General features: G+C 36.0%; 1 protein-coding gene and 1 pseudogene across 2 annotated transcripts; one reads left to right on the plus strand and one right to left on the minus strand.

Moving 5' to 3' along the window:
* The first annotated feature begins 3213 nt into the window (after nt 1-3213).
* On the plus strand, nt 3214-3413 carry LOC132051341 (small nucleolar RNA U3; annotated as a pseudogene).
* Nucleotides 3414-6128: 2715 nt separating this feature from the next.
* Nucleotides 6129-16031, minus strand: LOC132050009 (E3 ubiquitin-protein ligase MBR2-like). 2 transcript variants are annotated; one of them, XM_059441016.1, is made up of 7 exons: nt 15810-16031; nt 12597-12751; nt 8848-10617; nt 8100-8150; nt 6857-6952; nt 6644-6787; nt 6129-6531 (listed from the first exon to the last, which is right to left on the minus strand). In XM_059441016.1, the coding sequence occupies exons 3-7, from the start codon at nt 10561-10563 to the stop codon at nt 6400-6402; spliced, it is 2139 nt and encodes a 712-aa protein (XP_059296999.1). In that variant the 5' UTR covers nt 10564-10617; nt 12597-12751; nt 15810-16031; the 3' UTR covers nt 6129-6399. The 2 variants fall into 2 exon arrangements, with proteins under 2 accessions (XP_059296999.1, XP_059297000.1); XM_059441017.1 differs by lacking the exon at nt 12597-12751.
* Nucleotides 16032-16231: the final 200 nt, after the last annotated feature.

The raw sequence follows: 16231 nt of genomic DNA on the forward strand, positions 1-16231 counted from the left end.
TTTTTTTTTTTTTACTTTATCAAAAATTTAGTGAGACATGTGAATCTGTTTTTATTCATATAGAAAACTAAATATCAAACAAATCAGATACATTATAAGAAAAGAAAAATTGCATCCATGATAAATTTAAAAATCATATCTCAAATAATCAAGATCATTTTTAAAAATTTAAAACAAAAATGAAATAAGAACATGATTTAAGACATATATCTTAAAACCCTCATATCGATGCACAACAAAGACCACCACATATAAACAATATCATGAATAAGTAAAACATAGAAAAAAAAATTAAAAGTATAAAAAGTGAGACACAAAATTATTCATTCAACAAACTCACTCTTCTAGTTTATCAATTACTTATTGTTTAATAGAATGTCGATAGATTAATTCTTTTTCATCATTTTGAGAATCCATGACACAGAGAAAAATGAAACAAGAGAGAAAATAAAGAAGTGATGAACAAAGTCAATTCTTAGCTAAGAAACCTAGAAGGTGAATTCTTCAATAAGAATTGATTTGTTTATCACTTTTTTATTTTCTCTCGTGTTTCATTTTTCTATGTGTCATGGATTCTCAAAAAGATGAAAAAGAACCAATTTATCGACATTCTATTGCACAATAAGTAATTGAGAAACTAAAAGAGTGTGTTTGTTGAATGAATAATTTTATGTCTTGATATTTGGCACAAATATCTATATTTCGCGTCTTTTTCCCTCTATTTCTTTGTACTTTAATCGCATCTTTGTGATATAATCATTGTATTTGAGCTTATGTCGATGTGTTTGTGATATTTAGATACAACGAGAAGGAACGAATGAATTCCGAGCATTTTGGTGAAGTTTTGGAAGAATTGTGTTCAAGAAAAGAGACGGAATGTTGAAAGAAAAGCAGAATCACTGAAGAATTCGCGGCACCTGTGGACAGGTGCCGCCGATGGACACTGCCTCTGAACTTTTTTCGCTCTTTCACGCCACCTGAGCAATGCACATGCGCATGTCGGTGCAGTTTTTCCTAGTTCGATTGAGATTTGGTCTTACTTATTCCAGACTTAACCCTAGACTATAAATATAGGTTTTTATTGTATGAATAACGACTGGGACATATCTTGAGCATTGTAAGCCGTCATTTTTAGGTTTATTCTCTTTTCCTCTTTTTTTCATCACTAAACCCTATGTTGTTCATGAATTCTTGCAACTCTTCTCGAATCATGAGTAGCTAAACTCTTTAATTCTTGGGTTATGGCAAAGACATGGTAGTTGGTTTGACAACAGTTTTTATCTATTGCATTTCCATCTTTGGGTTATTTATTTATTCTTGTGCTTAATTGTTTGATTATGTGATCAATAGTTTAACACTATCTATGGTTAGTGAATTGAACTTGAAAAAGGGAACTTACATGCGTAATAAGAATAAATCGAGCTTGTTCGAGATCCCTTAGGAGTTAGGATATTCATTTCGTTATTGAGGATAGAGATATACCCCTTAGCCTTGCTAAGTTTGTTGCAGAGAGTTAAATGTATTCTTGTTATTTTCTGACAATCATGGAGATATAGAAGTTAGAGTAGCTTGAATAGACTTGTGAGCAATTCGAGAGATACTTATAAAGTAAATATTAACCCGTCAATTAGTAACCCAGAAAATAAAATAGGTACAACGACCATGACCCTTAAACTCTTTCTCATTTGATAAACCTTAAAGTTTTCGTCCCAATGATGTTTTAGGAGTTTTTAACCTATTCACTCAAAATTCTTTTCGCATGTATGGCCGGTTAGAACTCTTTGAAGGAGCTTTTGGAGGGTGTGATGTTCACGTAATATGAGGAATGTTTTACTATGAGTTCATGATAGTTCAGACCAGTAATTTACGTATGGAAGTCCATAATAATTTTTCAAACTATTCAAGTTATTTAAATCCTGCCCTTCGCAATATAAGCCCATTAGAAAAATCACTTTCTGTGCTTGAGTTATGGTTGAGGTATGTAATGAACTCGCTATGTAATTACCAAATCAACAGCTCAATTCAAACTATAATTCGCCTCAATCCAACACAATTACAGTTCAGTTTCGCAGAAACACGAACTAACAGCTCAATTCAAATAACAAAATGGAAATAGTTCGAATTACGACAGCTAACAACAACTACATCAACTAAATGAAATCGAAAGAGTCCAGCATTAGCTCCCAGCTCAACTCGTCACAAACATAATGAAATGGGAATGAAAGCAAGCTTATGACGATTTCGTTTTCTAATTCAACTCAGTTATTTTTTAATTAGCTATTTCGTTTTGTCATATTTAATTGTAAATACATTAGAAAGCAAGTTCTTTTGCGTCTCATATTTTAAACTAAGAAATCCCTAGGCAAGTGTCGCAAGGTTCGAAATTCGGTGGATACACCCCGACCTTTACCTTTTTTCACTTAAATACCATTTTTTTGGTATATGAGAGAGTGACATCTTTGTGACATGCGCCTAACCCACACATCTCGTGTTGCGCTCTCACCACTAGATCAAAGTCATGTGGACTTCTTTTGTGTCTCATTATTGTATCAATTTATGAAAAGAAAAAAAAAATTAAGGGCCTTTTAATATATTTTGGATTTAGGTCACCAAGTCTGTTGCGCCGCCCCTATAAGTCATAATAATTAACAATTCAAAAATATTTAAAAGGTATATCAGTAAATCGCGGTCAAGAAAAACTCATTTGACTCTCGAAATCCGAAATATACCACATAATTTGAGACCGGGGAGTACATACTTAGTCAGTTACTGTTAGAATTACTCATAGTTATTGGCAGAGTGGTAGAGGATAAGAAGTACTACAAGAACTGGATACTTTTTTCAATCTTTTATTCCGAAGGCTAGACTTCCGACACTAGGACAAATAATTCTTCATTTGTCAGGCATTTTATCAAACAGCTAGGTTACAACTCAGACAACCCATGTAATATCAACTTTTATTCCTTTTCTGTCTGGGAGCCTTTCTCAATATTGTACCAATGTTTAATGATCCACTTAGGAAGTGTTGATTTGCATGTTTTGCTCAGAAAGTATAGAGAAAGAAAAGACCAATCAAAGTACACTACATATAGTTTAACTATTCACGAATCTAACAAATGCTAATTGAAAGATAAGGACTGTCTAGCTATCCCACATCGCTGAAATAGCACAACAGAAAGGTCTTTTTTATCTTGAGCACTGCAAGCAAACGTCACGACCTTACTTGAACGGGATCTGTTCTATAGGCTCGTACCACTGTGTCCTTGAGTTCTAAGGAGACCAGAAATTAAGTCTGGTGGATGAACAAGGTCCATTAGATCAGAGAGTGATTAACAGCGGGCCAGGTGCAGTAGATGATTGTTCTTGGCTCCAATAATGGGTGCCGGGATGGTCTAATGGCTATTTGACAGACGACTAGCTATCCTTATTCTCCTCCCAGGATGGTTAGGAGTATGGGTGCGGGAGGCTGAGGGACGACCACGATGAGTACGCGTTTTTATATAGGATCAAACGGCTTTTGTTCGATCAAGTAGCAGAGAAATTAAGTCTGGTGGATGAACAAGGTCCATTAGATCAGAGAGTGAGCGGGCAGGTGCGGTAGATGATTGTTCTTGGCTCCAATCACGGGTCTTGGGACCTCCCGGATGGTTAGGAGTATGGGTGCGGGAGGTCGAGGGACGACCACGATGAGTACGCTTATATAGGATCAAACGGGGGCTTTTGTTCGATCAAGGAAGAGAAATTAAGTCTACGGTGGATGAACAAGGTACAAGTCCTGCGTAGATGATTGTTCTTGGCTCCAATCATGGGTGCCGGGATGGTCTAATGGCTATTTGACCGACGACTAGCTATCCTTATTCTCCTCCCCGGGGATGGTTAGGAGATGCTTTCGAGGGACGACCACGATGAGTACGCGTTTTTATATAGGATCAAACGGCTTTTGTTCGATCAAGGAGCGAGAGATAGATATGAGCTACGACTTTTGTTTCCGGTATTTTGTTTTGGGTGAGATGTACACCAAAAGGAATTGACGCTACAAACACTTTTCTCCGGCAGTCCCCGATCGAATTTTTCTTACTCTTAAGTATGATCTTTCGCTAGGAGCCTTAGCAAGAATGGTTGGAACCGGTCTGACCTATGAGCTTACTCGAAAGGAGGCTTCCTACCAGCACTAGAGTGGGATAAGTAAACCTTGCCTTAGGTCAATCCCTTCCCCAAAATTTTTTGGCTGCACCATCAAGGCAGCAATTAACTAATATTAGTTTTTAATGAGAAGTTTTTATAATCGTAGAAATGTTACATGTTTAACAGTTTAAGGCCACAAGTCTCAAGAGTTTTTATTTCTTTTTGAACTCTATACCAATTCAAATTATGTTACATAAATTAATACGAAGGGAATACTTGCTAACCACCTCTAAAAACAGCACACTACCTCTAAATCAACATACTGTTCTATCTAAACAACCAAATGAAAACATGTATAACTCATCAATAAGGTAATTTGCAAAGAAATTAATGAAGTAAATAAAGGAGTAAATGGTGGAGTACTCGTAGACAAAAAATTCTAGTAGTTGGCAGTAAAAGAAGAAAAACAAGTATCAAGTCATAGGCTATCCAACGACTTATAATTTAATTTTTATAAAAAAATAAATTTACAAGTCGTAGGCTAACATACGACTTACTAATAATTCATTTTTTTTTTTGCGCGGATTGCCCTTCTTTTGGGGTGGTCTTTAATATATTGCCCCTCAAATTGCTGGTCTTTAATTTTTGCCCTTCGATTAAAAAGGTGGCCGAAAATATCCCGAGGTTCTGGGTTTGAACCCCCGCTCAACCAAAAAAAAAAAAAAAAAATCGCAAGGCAATGCTTTTGCAAAAAGTCTGCCTTATGCGGCAGACTTTGCCTTAAGACATAACTAAAAGTCTACCGTCGCCGGTAGACTTTTAGTTATGCTTTCAGGCAAAGTCTGCCATCTCTGACATAGGTTCTATGTAACTTCGCCCGAATAGGCATAGGTTCATAGAAACTCTGCTGGGTTTCAAACCCAGAATCTCGAGGTATTTTCGGCCACCTTTTTAAGCGAAGGGCCAACATTAAAGACCAGCGAATTGAGGGGCAAAAATTAAAGACCAATCCGTATGAAGGACAATCGTGCAAATTGGCCCTAATAATTTCTTTTAACAAAAATGCAGGGCAGACCAAACATCCATTTGGTTTGGTGGGCCGTTGAGAGTGTTGTTAGTCGTAGCACCATTCGAGACAAATCCCTTTTGGTTTGTCTCATTTTTTACAATCCCTTCTGGTTTATTTGCTTCAAAAATATGCTATTTAGGCTCCGAACTCTTTAATATCACCTTGAATATTATGGTGTATTACCTACTAAAATAAATAATTTTACAAATAATCGATATGAATGGTTTTGGTAGATGCTTAAAGTTATCAGAACTTATGACGAAATATATGATATTAGACTAAGAATATGTTAGGTCTGCTAGGGTGTCATAATGCCAATCGCCTAGGGTGTCATAATGCCAATCGCCTAGTGATCCAAGTTTTGTAATCATGATAAAACTAGAATCAGAGAGTTAGGTTATTCTGTAACCAATGAAGCAACGGTTCTTAATTATGGTTATGTAACTAGCTTCCACAACGGTACCTACAAGGTGTTTTCGTTTTATTCGTCTAGTACAATGTGTTGATTAAAGTCATCATTCTAGGTAATCTGACATTCGTCGCCCCTTTCTCATGGTAGCAAAGATCAGATTGGTGGCAGTGGACTCAAAGTGGGACAATGGGTGTGTTTGGTATGAAAAGAAAAAAAAAATTAAGAATTTTTTTTTCAATTTTCTCATGTTTTGTTAGTCAAAAATTCACAGAGCCAAATATCAGGACCAGTCAGTTAGTTCCGCGAACAGGGCCAATGATGTAAAGGCATTTTTGCCCAACATCAAGTTCCTCTCCATCTCCCTTTGCCAAACTAGAGTGCAGATCACTTCACTTTCTCGTCAATCGATTGGTATTGTTGAGAAACCTAACGAGTAGGTATGTGCTTACTTGCGATAAAATCATTCCATAGGACTATTGACCCCTTAAATGTGTCGTGTTACAATCCCACAACAAACAAAGAAATAGGCAATACCACCAAAGCCAATTATTGGCCTAGTGATGTATTACTCTATGCAAATGTCTGTAACACGAATAAGATTAGGGTATAAATAATTCCCTCAACACAGTCAAATCTTTTTACTTACAACTCCTTCAGTTCCATCATGAGTAGGATTTCATGAGCCATAGTATACAGTATGACTAGGTTGACAAGAAGCTCCCTTATTTTTCTTTTTTCGTTCACCGTCTTTAATAGAAGAAAGACAAAAATATAGTTGTCGCGGGTTATTCTTTCAAGTTTCCAAGGCAGTCATCTTACATATGGGACATGTATTCTTCAGCACTAACCACTGCTTAATGCAATTAGTATGGAATTCATGCCCACAATCCAACATGCCCATGATATCTCCAGCTGTGTATTCCTCCTGATTTAATCGCAAGAAATAGGACAAACTTTAGCTACCAAATCCGCCAAAAAGTTTGTTCCAGGACAACTATAACTCAAAGTTATGTAAAAACATGAGATAAGATTCTTACCTGACATATAGAGCAAGGTTCCAAGTTGGATGAGGACCGTCGGCGTACAGACTCATGCTTCCGCTGTTTCATGTTGACCGAAATGGTTTCTTCACTCAATCCTGTGTTTACATTTCCTATACGTTCTTCCAATGCCAATAGTTCCTAATAGACGAAGCAATCAGTGAGACCTGCACCTAGAAATTTAGCGACAAGAAAACGAAACCACATTACCTCATAGGACATATTATCAACGTCCAGCCTCATGTCTCTATGCCTATCATGGAACTCAGCAACTCCATTGATAAAAGGATCAACCAACATAAGATCCTGAGAAAGGGTCCACAAAAGTCACCAGAAATTCCATTCAGCAGCAAGAATTCAGCATAAAGTAGCCAAGACAAATTCAGCTATTCTAATTGGCACTCAGTAACAAGTTCATCAGTTGGCAGTTGGATCAGGTAATGAGCATTTTTATAAAGAATGTAGGGTTGAAGAGGACCCTGTCCAATGAGGAAGTCTGGATCAAGGAGCTCTCTTCTAAAAATGAACGAAGAGTTAGAACCTTGATGATGAAAAATCAGATGCAATTAGATCTTGTCATCGAGACTTAATTAAATGACTGGCTCCCAAAACTTAAAACCTCTTGGTAGGAAAACAAACGAAAAAATAGAGGAAGTTGGAAATATAACTTAATAGAAAATGCTGACATATATTATCCATCCAAATTGCAATCAGAAAACTCAGACTTGTTTCTTTTAATATCGTTGGAAAACATCAAACTCACTCTATTTAATAACAGGTACTTTTTGTTCTCTTCCGGGCAATACTGTTTACCATGCAGGCCATATAGTTTTAGCTTAATACAACGACAACCCCTTAAAACTTTCTAGCAAATTCCATTTAGTCACTTGAACAAATGTTTTTTCCAATTGAGCACCTGAACACATAATAAAGTGCTCCTATTAAACACATTTTGTTTAAATTTTGAAAAAACTTTTGCGCGTGTTCTCAAGTGTCTCTTAGGTAGTCAAGTTAACCACATAAAATATGTCATCTCCTTTAAGTATACGCATTAGCATCAATTGGAATAGGCATGAGGTTTTACGACTTATTGAGGCATATGCATATAACTAAAGGAGGTAACACATTTTAAGTGTTTAACGTATTTACATAATGGACGGTTGAGAATATGCACTAAAGATTTTTCAAAATTTGAACAGGAAGTGTCTAATAGGAATATTTATTATGTGTTCAGCTGCTCAATTTGAACAAGCCTTAGTTCGAGTGTCTAAATAATTTGCTGACAAGCTTAAGGGGCTGTCGATGTATTAAGCCTATAATTTTCCTACCTTGCTTACCAGTATTAGGTAATGCAAATGTTTTCAAACTTTCAGGGCTCTGAACAGATAACAAGCTGCAACTCATATCTGCAAACTATACATTCATTGGATAATTATAAGGATTGAAATAAAACCTCTGATCTCAAGTTTTCCACCCTCCGCATGGCATTCAGGACTTGACGAATCTGTTGTACATAAGTAGGAGAAAAGATTAATCAGCACTGACAAAGTGTGCAATTCAGCAAGCAAAGTAAAAACTATTGGCAGTTTCAAAATATCTCATAATCAAGACATGTGGAAACAACACGGACAGATGCATAGGTTGGGAATCATTACAAATCAAATTCACAGATTGGACAAACTAAATAGCATGGTAAGCACAGTTATTTGTAAAACCAAAACATATCAGTTGCAGTTGAGCCTACACTGATCATTTATGAGTGCTAACAGGCCACTTCAAACTCATTGACCAAATAGTGTAGATGCAAACTTTTGACTTCTAACCAGGAGAAGTATTTGTGAGAATCCTTCTACTATCCCATTACAAAGATACCAAGATGCTGATTGACGAGGAAAATTACTCGTTGCGTTTGTTCTCTATAGTATGTACATCCACATGCATGTTGAGGTCAGCACAAATCCCCCCTATCCTAAAAACTATGAGTGACCAAGACTGCAGAAAAATAACCAAATAGCCGACTGGAAGTAAAGCAATTTAAACCAAGCAATAAATAAAGAGAAATATTGAGGACAAAATAGCAATACGGGAGCAAATATCTTTACATTCATCATGCCAGACACAAGACAGCCAAGTTCAGATACCTACATAGATAACCAAAATACAACAACTTTAGATATTATTATGGAAAGCAAACCTCATACCAGTCTGTGTCGACCCCCAACATCAGCTGCTAAAGCACGCCAACCATCCATATCATCACCTGGATCAACCATCAAACTTGATCTAAGATGTGGTTGACGGCTACCACGGCTACTAGATCGGGAAGACATCACTGGCCCCTCTGAGGAAGAAGCAGCCGAAGGCAGCAGAGAAAAATGACCTCTCTGACTTCCAGACTCAGGCTCAACTGGCGGGAAGAGATTCCAAGGAGCAAATTCTGGTAATCCATGATGGCTAGTAGTTGCTGAGTTCTGATTAGCCCATGCAGTAGGAGAATTGTGTGCTCTTGAACCAGGACCCACTGCAGAACTAGGACTGTTTCTAGAAGAGCTTGCGTTTGCAGTAGCTAAGCTCCAATTTGTGGGGTCAAGTACCATATTTCTTGTCTCAGGAACAGGAACAAATGGATGTGACTCCCGATTATTTCTGATAGTACTGAAGTTAGCTTCATCTCCCAATGCAGCACCTCTATCTCCAGAAATCATTGATGAACTACCACCTCGTGAACTAGAAGGTACATCCCAGGGAAGGGAGTGAAAACCTCTAGAATGACCTGAAGCATGCATCACATGAGACTGGCTTCCAAGGTTACCTGAATTCATTGGCAGTGAAAATGGTTGTCTCGAGTCCAAAGAGCTAGAGGCAGGTCCAGGCACATGGGCAGGGCTGACACTAGAAGGCCCTACAGTAGTCCCAATTGGTGGTAAACCAGATGTAATGAGATCCTGATTCACACGATTTGCTGCACCAAAATTTCTTGCAGAGCTTTCTGCAATTCGATCAGCACTTAAAGGAGGAAATATATCAGAGGCAGACATACTTGTACCAAGCCCATTTCTTGGATAAGTATTTTCCAGATAACCAGCATTCTGAATATTTGCAGCAGGTGATAGTATGTTTAAGCTGCTAGAAGCATTATAACTACTTGGATAGTTATGCTGTACAATGTTCTCAGGTCCTGCATTGGAGCTTGAACTTCCACCGGGAAAAGAATGTCCAGAATTACCTTCAATTGCCTTGCGCTTGACAGACGAACCCCACTTATCCATAGAAGAACCTGATAAATCACTGGTCCGTGCCAAATAACCAGAACTACCTGTAGAGGTACCACTGTGATCAGATGCACCAAAAGCCGGAGGACGCTCCCCTTCTGACCTGTCAGATTTGTACGGAAGTGGAGGTACACTTGTTCGCATGACCAGCCGACTATCATCATTATTGTATCCACGACTCAAATTAGCATTTACTGGATTATGATCCGAGGCAAGGTTTGACGATACACTAGGAGGCCTGCCAATTGGATGATTTCCACCATAACCGCTTGTAGAAAAGACACTAGAAGGTTCAAATAGCTGTTCTGACCTTGAATTAGTAATAACATAATCGTTCGATGAAGAAGGCCAGCCTTGTCCAATGCTCAAGTCACTGCCACGTGTGCAGTCATGCAAATTAGCAGTGGAGCTGGACTCACCTTGATCCCAGCCACTAAAGCTTTGAGCATAATAATTAACACCATTAACACAACTAGGATTTCTTCCAGCGGGAGAAAGCATGGAATTCGACAATCGATTCTCTACCGGACTTAGAAAGCTATCCCAGGAAGCTGTCGGATCCATGGAAGCATTATTTGAAATGGATCCCTGATTAAGATCAATAGTTTCTGGAAAGGAGTCCAAAATACTTCTGTCCCCTTGCATGTGGGCCAATTTTGAGAAACACGAGGACCTTAAGAGCACCAGTGAAGGAATTATCTGAAAAGTCCAACATTAACAGAAGTTGAGAGCCAAAAAAAAAAAAGCGGAAAAATGTTACAACATAATCTAAGTGTTAGCTGTTCAAAAATTTATGGAAAACTGAAATGAATCATCTACTTCAACTATGTAAAGAATATGTTTAGATTATGCCAACATAGTGTATAGTAGTCACAATCTGACAGAAAAAACATGATACAGCTGCAAAGCATTAAATGACATATACAAAGACAGCTTTAAGAAAGCTCTCTACAATCACATTACAGGACCAACAACGATCATTCAATTTTTTTCTCTAGTTTTGATGTGTCCGTGAAGAACAATATGAGCTATGTTGTATGGAAACAAGTGCGGCTATCTAATACATGTATTGATCGTGAAGTAGGATCATCATCATCAGAGGCGGACCCAGGATTTTGACGCAGAGGGGGCACCAATGACCACTGCCTTAATATAAATATGTCACTTATTATGTGAAAGTTTGGCGTGCAATTCTTTGAAAACTTAATAATTATGCTAAGTTATTGTAGTATAAAGTATAAACTTCAAAATTGGAAGAAACTAAAATAGGTTTAGAACAGAAACAAAACAAACTCAACAAAAAATAGAAATAAAGGTGCTGCAAGCGAGACTCGAACCTAGGTGTCATATAAGGACCTAAGGGGCACAACAACCAAATGCACCAAAGCAATGGATATCTCTCAGGGGTCCTTTTAAATACATATACATTCTTTAAGGTATATACACCATATATGTACAGGGTATTCCCGAGGTTAGGGGGGATACGTGACCCCCCTCCTAATAGGGTGGGTCCGGCCCTGATCATCATCTAAGCTTTAGGATTTGATGATATGAATAGAAGTACATACAGATAGAGGGATACAGAGGATCTATTTACTTGAGTTGCTAGATGATCAATATAATTAGAGTTGCTTAAAGAATGTGTTGAATCCATTGAAGCACCTGATTTAAGTGACCCCAACTCTTTTCTTCTTATCTGAAAAGAAATTAAAGCTCTAAAGCAGCTATATTTAATATAATCGAATAATGCAAAACTTCCATCTAGTTTTATACTTCTCGCCTCTTGGAGTTGACACATAACTGCTTGAATAAGTCTTGCTTAAGACAAATTATTGTGAAGAAATCCTTTGTCTAATTATCAGAAGAATTTTTCTTTTAAAAAGCATTTTCTTCAGAGAAGAAAAACAAAAAGCAAAAGCCAGCCGGAAGGTTTTTCGGGCCAAATCCAAACCAAACTTACTTCCACAATAGCCAACAAATTTTCAATGTTATCACCTTCACCCTCATTTTTTACTGAGTCATTTTCCTCTTTTAATTTTTCAGCTATGTTTCTGCATTACTGTTACGTTCAACAAGTTCCACAAAACTCCTTTAACATAAAGCTAATTTTCAAAAATATAAATTTACCCTTTTTTTTTTCTGCTACATCTATGTTTTTTATGTTACAAACTTAATATTAGGCTAATGCATGTTCTTTTCAAAAATTTGGTCTTGATGTTTGCATAACATTGATGGAATTATTGACGGGAAGGTTTGATTAAGAGTTTTGCAAAGTAAAAGGTTGTTAAACATAGTTTTTTATTTCTGGAAAAACATCCAATCGAACCCAAGTGTTCTCCAAAAAATTTATTCAAAGGGTCATCGAAACACAAATTTTTTTCACAGAACTTTCTTCAACAATTTTTTCAAAAAAAAAAAAAAAAAAGAAGAGAGAGAGAGAGAAGCTATTTACCAAAAAACTGTCCTAACGTCACCTAAATACTTTGACTTGTCAAGTTATAGCAAGTGCTAATAGTAATATAACCAGACATGCTATGAAAAATCAGAAGCTTTTTTCCTAATAATAAGTGATAATCAGTGGTTTGAAAAAACTCTTTGGAATAAAGAGCTTGAACTGAAACTGTTCAGCTATTATCAATTTTGGCTTCGTTGGCTGACATAAGCAAGTTAGCACTTACCAAATCTGCACCTTAATTATGCTAAAATATTCAGCCAAAATTTTGGGGTTGACCACAAAAGACAGCTGCCTGGAGTAAATCTGAATCTCTTAAAGACAGCGCCCCCAAACATCCCCCTGCTTGAGCGATTTCTTGAAACATTCCTATCTGCAAATCTTCACTCGAGACAGACAAAAGTGTAAAGATGATGGTGTTGCTTAAAACCAAAAAAATGGGAAGATCCTCATAAGTAAAGTAAGCCTTGGTTGATGCGATTTACATACGCTACATGCAAGTCAAATTTTCACAGAGTATCCAATGAGATATTTCCTTAAAGTTAATCCACTGAATTAGCACAAATGAAAAGGTATGAGTACCTCCTTAACAAGTGTTATTTCACCAGTATTAATATAGAAGCCGCTAAATACAGTAAAAGAGTAAAACACAACTAAATTGCCAAAATGACTAGGAAAGGTTAAGACTTATCCCCAAAAGTAAGGTGACTAGGAATGGTAAACTAAGCATTTTCAACTAACCTTTGTATAGATTTTTCCTTTAAACAACCCCCAACCCAAAAGAAAAAAATGAATATGGATAAAGATAAATGTAATAAGTATTAAAAAAAAAAAAAAAAAAAAAAAAAGATTAAAAACAACAACCACCTTTACCATCCCCCCAAACCCCAAAAGAAAAGAAAAAAGAAGTCTAGATTTTCCCTCTAAACCACCTCCCAACCTCAAAAGAAAAAAGAACAATAAGAATAAAGGTAATAACTAACAAAATGGAAAATCAACAATAACAACCAAAAACTAAAAAGCAACAAGAAAGAGCGGACTTCTTCGAAGTAAAAGGGACGAAGCACAAGGGCTTTAAGCAAAAAGCAAAAACAAAGTACTCGCTTCTTCCAAGTAAAGCGCACAATTCAAACAAAAAATATCATAACCATCTCCTCCCCTCTATTCCAATTTATGTGATAAGCTTTCGTTTTTAGTTTGTCCCTAAAGGAATGATACAACTTTAGATTTCCCAATTTACCCTTAATAACATGATTTATAGCCATACAAATATCTATGACTTGCTTTAAACCACAAGTTTCAAAAGTCTTTCTTTCTTAAACTCCGTGCCAAGTCACATACATTGGGACAGAGGAAGTAAGAAGTTTGTGCTTAATACTTGAAATGGCAACTAACTTTAGAATCCAATATATAATAACGATAGTAGTAGTCAAACAAGTAATTGTAAGCATCATGAACATATAAATTTCATTATTTCAATGTCCATGGAATGATAACTTTAATCACGAAATTGATTTTCAATTTTTTAATTAATCAACCATATAAAAGAATACATTTCCATCATCATATATTTTATTGTTAGTAAATGTACTAGGATAGAAGAAGAGAGAAGCAAACGAGAAGCTCAGAATAAGAAATGGCAGAGGGAGAGCGAGAGACTTGCAGACTAGAAGAAAGACAAAAAGTCTGTCTTTGAAAAAGAAAATTAAAAAAAGAACTGACAAAACACAAAAGTAGTATAGGTGTTACAAACTCGAGAAGAAGAAGAAGATAACGTTGTTGCCAAAGAGAACATAACAATACATGAAGAGGAGGTCTATTACTTAAATAGAAAAAAGACCATTTTTCATTATTTTTCTCTTTTTCATCTATAATGTTGTATTATAAAAAATTATCGCTTCTCCCTAGAGCATTTTACATCTCATTGTCTGTAATACATGTTTCTCCAATGCACATTATTCACACATGACACATGAAATGATAATCCCTTGCATCACACCACTCCATTCTTTTGAATATTCAAAAACATAAAAATGGAGTCATAACTCATTGGACAAAATGATTGTTTAAAAGGTAGGTACTTAGTGCTAAACTAGATGCTTAAGTAGTCCTAATGAATCGCTTACACAAAGTAGCATCACTAGCATATAAATGAAGTGATTAAGATCTTTGAATAATGAATACACATCGGCTATGTATAAACGAGCACACCACGAGTGACGAGACAGATAAAACTAAGAAATTTATCAGAGTGAGGGGAGGGAATAACCAACAAATTCAGCGCGAATAACACGATACAAGTACCACAAACTCAATTCAACAAAAGATGAAACCGTCCTGTCTCCCAGTGGAGAGACATAATCCCTGCTATTTCCCGATATTTAGTAGAAACTAGAATGTTCAAATGAAAAGTACAAATCTGAATGCTCATGCCTGAGAAAGCAATCACCAACACTATTCAGTATTTTATCAAAAATAACAGAAAAGTAGATTCCTCATACCTTCTGTTAAGGATGGAAATGTATATTACTCCCATCGTTTAAATTTGTTCGTCTGGTTTTAACTTGGCACGGAGTTTAAGAAAGTAAAGAAGACTTTTAAATCTTGTGGTCTTAAACATGTCATGGAGAAAGTTGGAATTAAAAAGTTGTCAAAAAAGGAAAGACGCATTATTTTCTAAATGGACTAAAAAGGAAAGTAAAACAAACAAATTGAAACAGAGGGAGTAACTTCCAACGTAATATACGATTCAACTACCTCAATTCCAAGTTAATTGAACTCCATTATATGAATCATATACATATGCTTTACCACTCTATTCAATTCCATTATATGTAATAAACACACAATAAGGGTTCTTTACATTGCACATTTCTAAGTAGAATAAAGAGACTTTTGAGCTGTCTAATAATAAAAAGACAAAAAAAAATTGCCACAAATGTGGGTGGAATTAATAATATCATAGCTTTGTAATTATCACCAAAATTCAACAACTTTGACCAATAAAGTCAAACAAAAATCCTCGATATCACCGACCAAGTTTTAGAATCAACTAAAAAACTCAAAATTAATCATAACCCAATTTATATTAATAGAAATATTACAACTCAGTAGAATTATAGATCCTAATTATTATTTTTTTTTTAAAAGAATCAACCAAATTATATTGTTAACAAGTGAATTCAAGGGAAACATACCAAAAAAAAAAAAAAAAAAAAAAAAAACTTAGATAATTAATTAGAAGGTGGAAATTAGAGTATATTTATGTATGAGCATAAAAATTAATGGGTTGATGAGCCAACCTGAGAATCAAATGAATTAAGAGAGCAAAAACTAACCAGTGAATTTAATTTTTTTTTTTTTTAAAAAAAAAAAAGAGATATGTAGAATTTGGACTAGATATGTATGAAGAGAAAAATTAATGGGTCGAAGAGACAACCTGAGAAAAATTAATGGGTCGAAGAGACAAGGTTGAGAATCAGATGATCGGTTAAGTGACCGGAATTTCTGGGCAGAAACTTGGTGTAGAGGAAGAGAGGTTGCTTAGATTATTGGATTTGGTTAAAGTGGGTGTAAAACTAGATATGCATTTGATGACGTTTTTGTTATATGGTGCTAGGAAATCAAGAATATGGATAAATGAGCAAACACAGAAAGAGAGTTAATTTGGGTTCTGTGTGTGTAGGTGTGGCTCTTAGAGAAAGAGGGAGTAAGGGAAGAGAGGACCAAAGAGAAGGATTAAGCATTCATAATTGCCTATTTAATCTTTTATTTTATTTTATTTGTTTTTCACCCAGTGTCCACTACCTGTATAAGAGTGGATTTGTGCGCGTAGAGCCCCATTTGGAGAGAAGCGCTCCC

Source organism: Lycium ferocissimum, chromosome 3, assembly GCF_029784015.1.
Source record: "Lycium ferocissimum isolate CSIRO_LF1 chromosome 3, AGI_CSIRO_Lferr_CH_V1, whole genome shotgun sequence".
In the NCBI taxonomy this organism is placed as follows: Eukaryota; Viridiplantae; Streptophyta; class Magnoliopsida; order Solanales; family Solanaceae; genus Lycium; species Lycium ferocissimum.

Bases quoted from the DNA above. Each gene is read 5' to 3' on its own strand.
- LOC132050009 (XM_059441017.1), bottom strand. From the start codon at position 10,563: ATGCAAGGGGACAGAAGTATTTTGGACTCCTTTCCAGAAACTATTGAT. The intron at 6,953-8,099 runs GTTTTATTTCAA...ACCCTTTCTCAG, and splicing joins TGGAAAACTTGAGATCAGAG to GATCTTATGTTGGTTGATCC. The intron at 6,788-6,856 runs GTAATGTGGTTT...TTCGTCTATTAG, and splicing joins TTGATAATATGTCCTATGAG to GAACTATTGGCATTGGAAGA.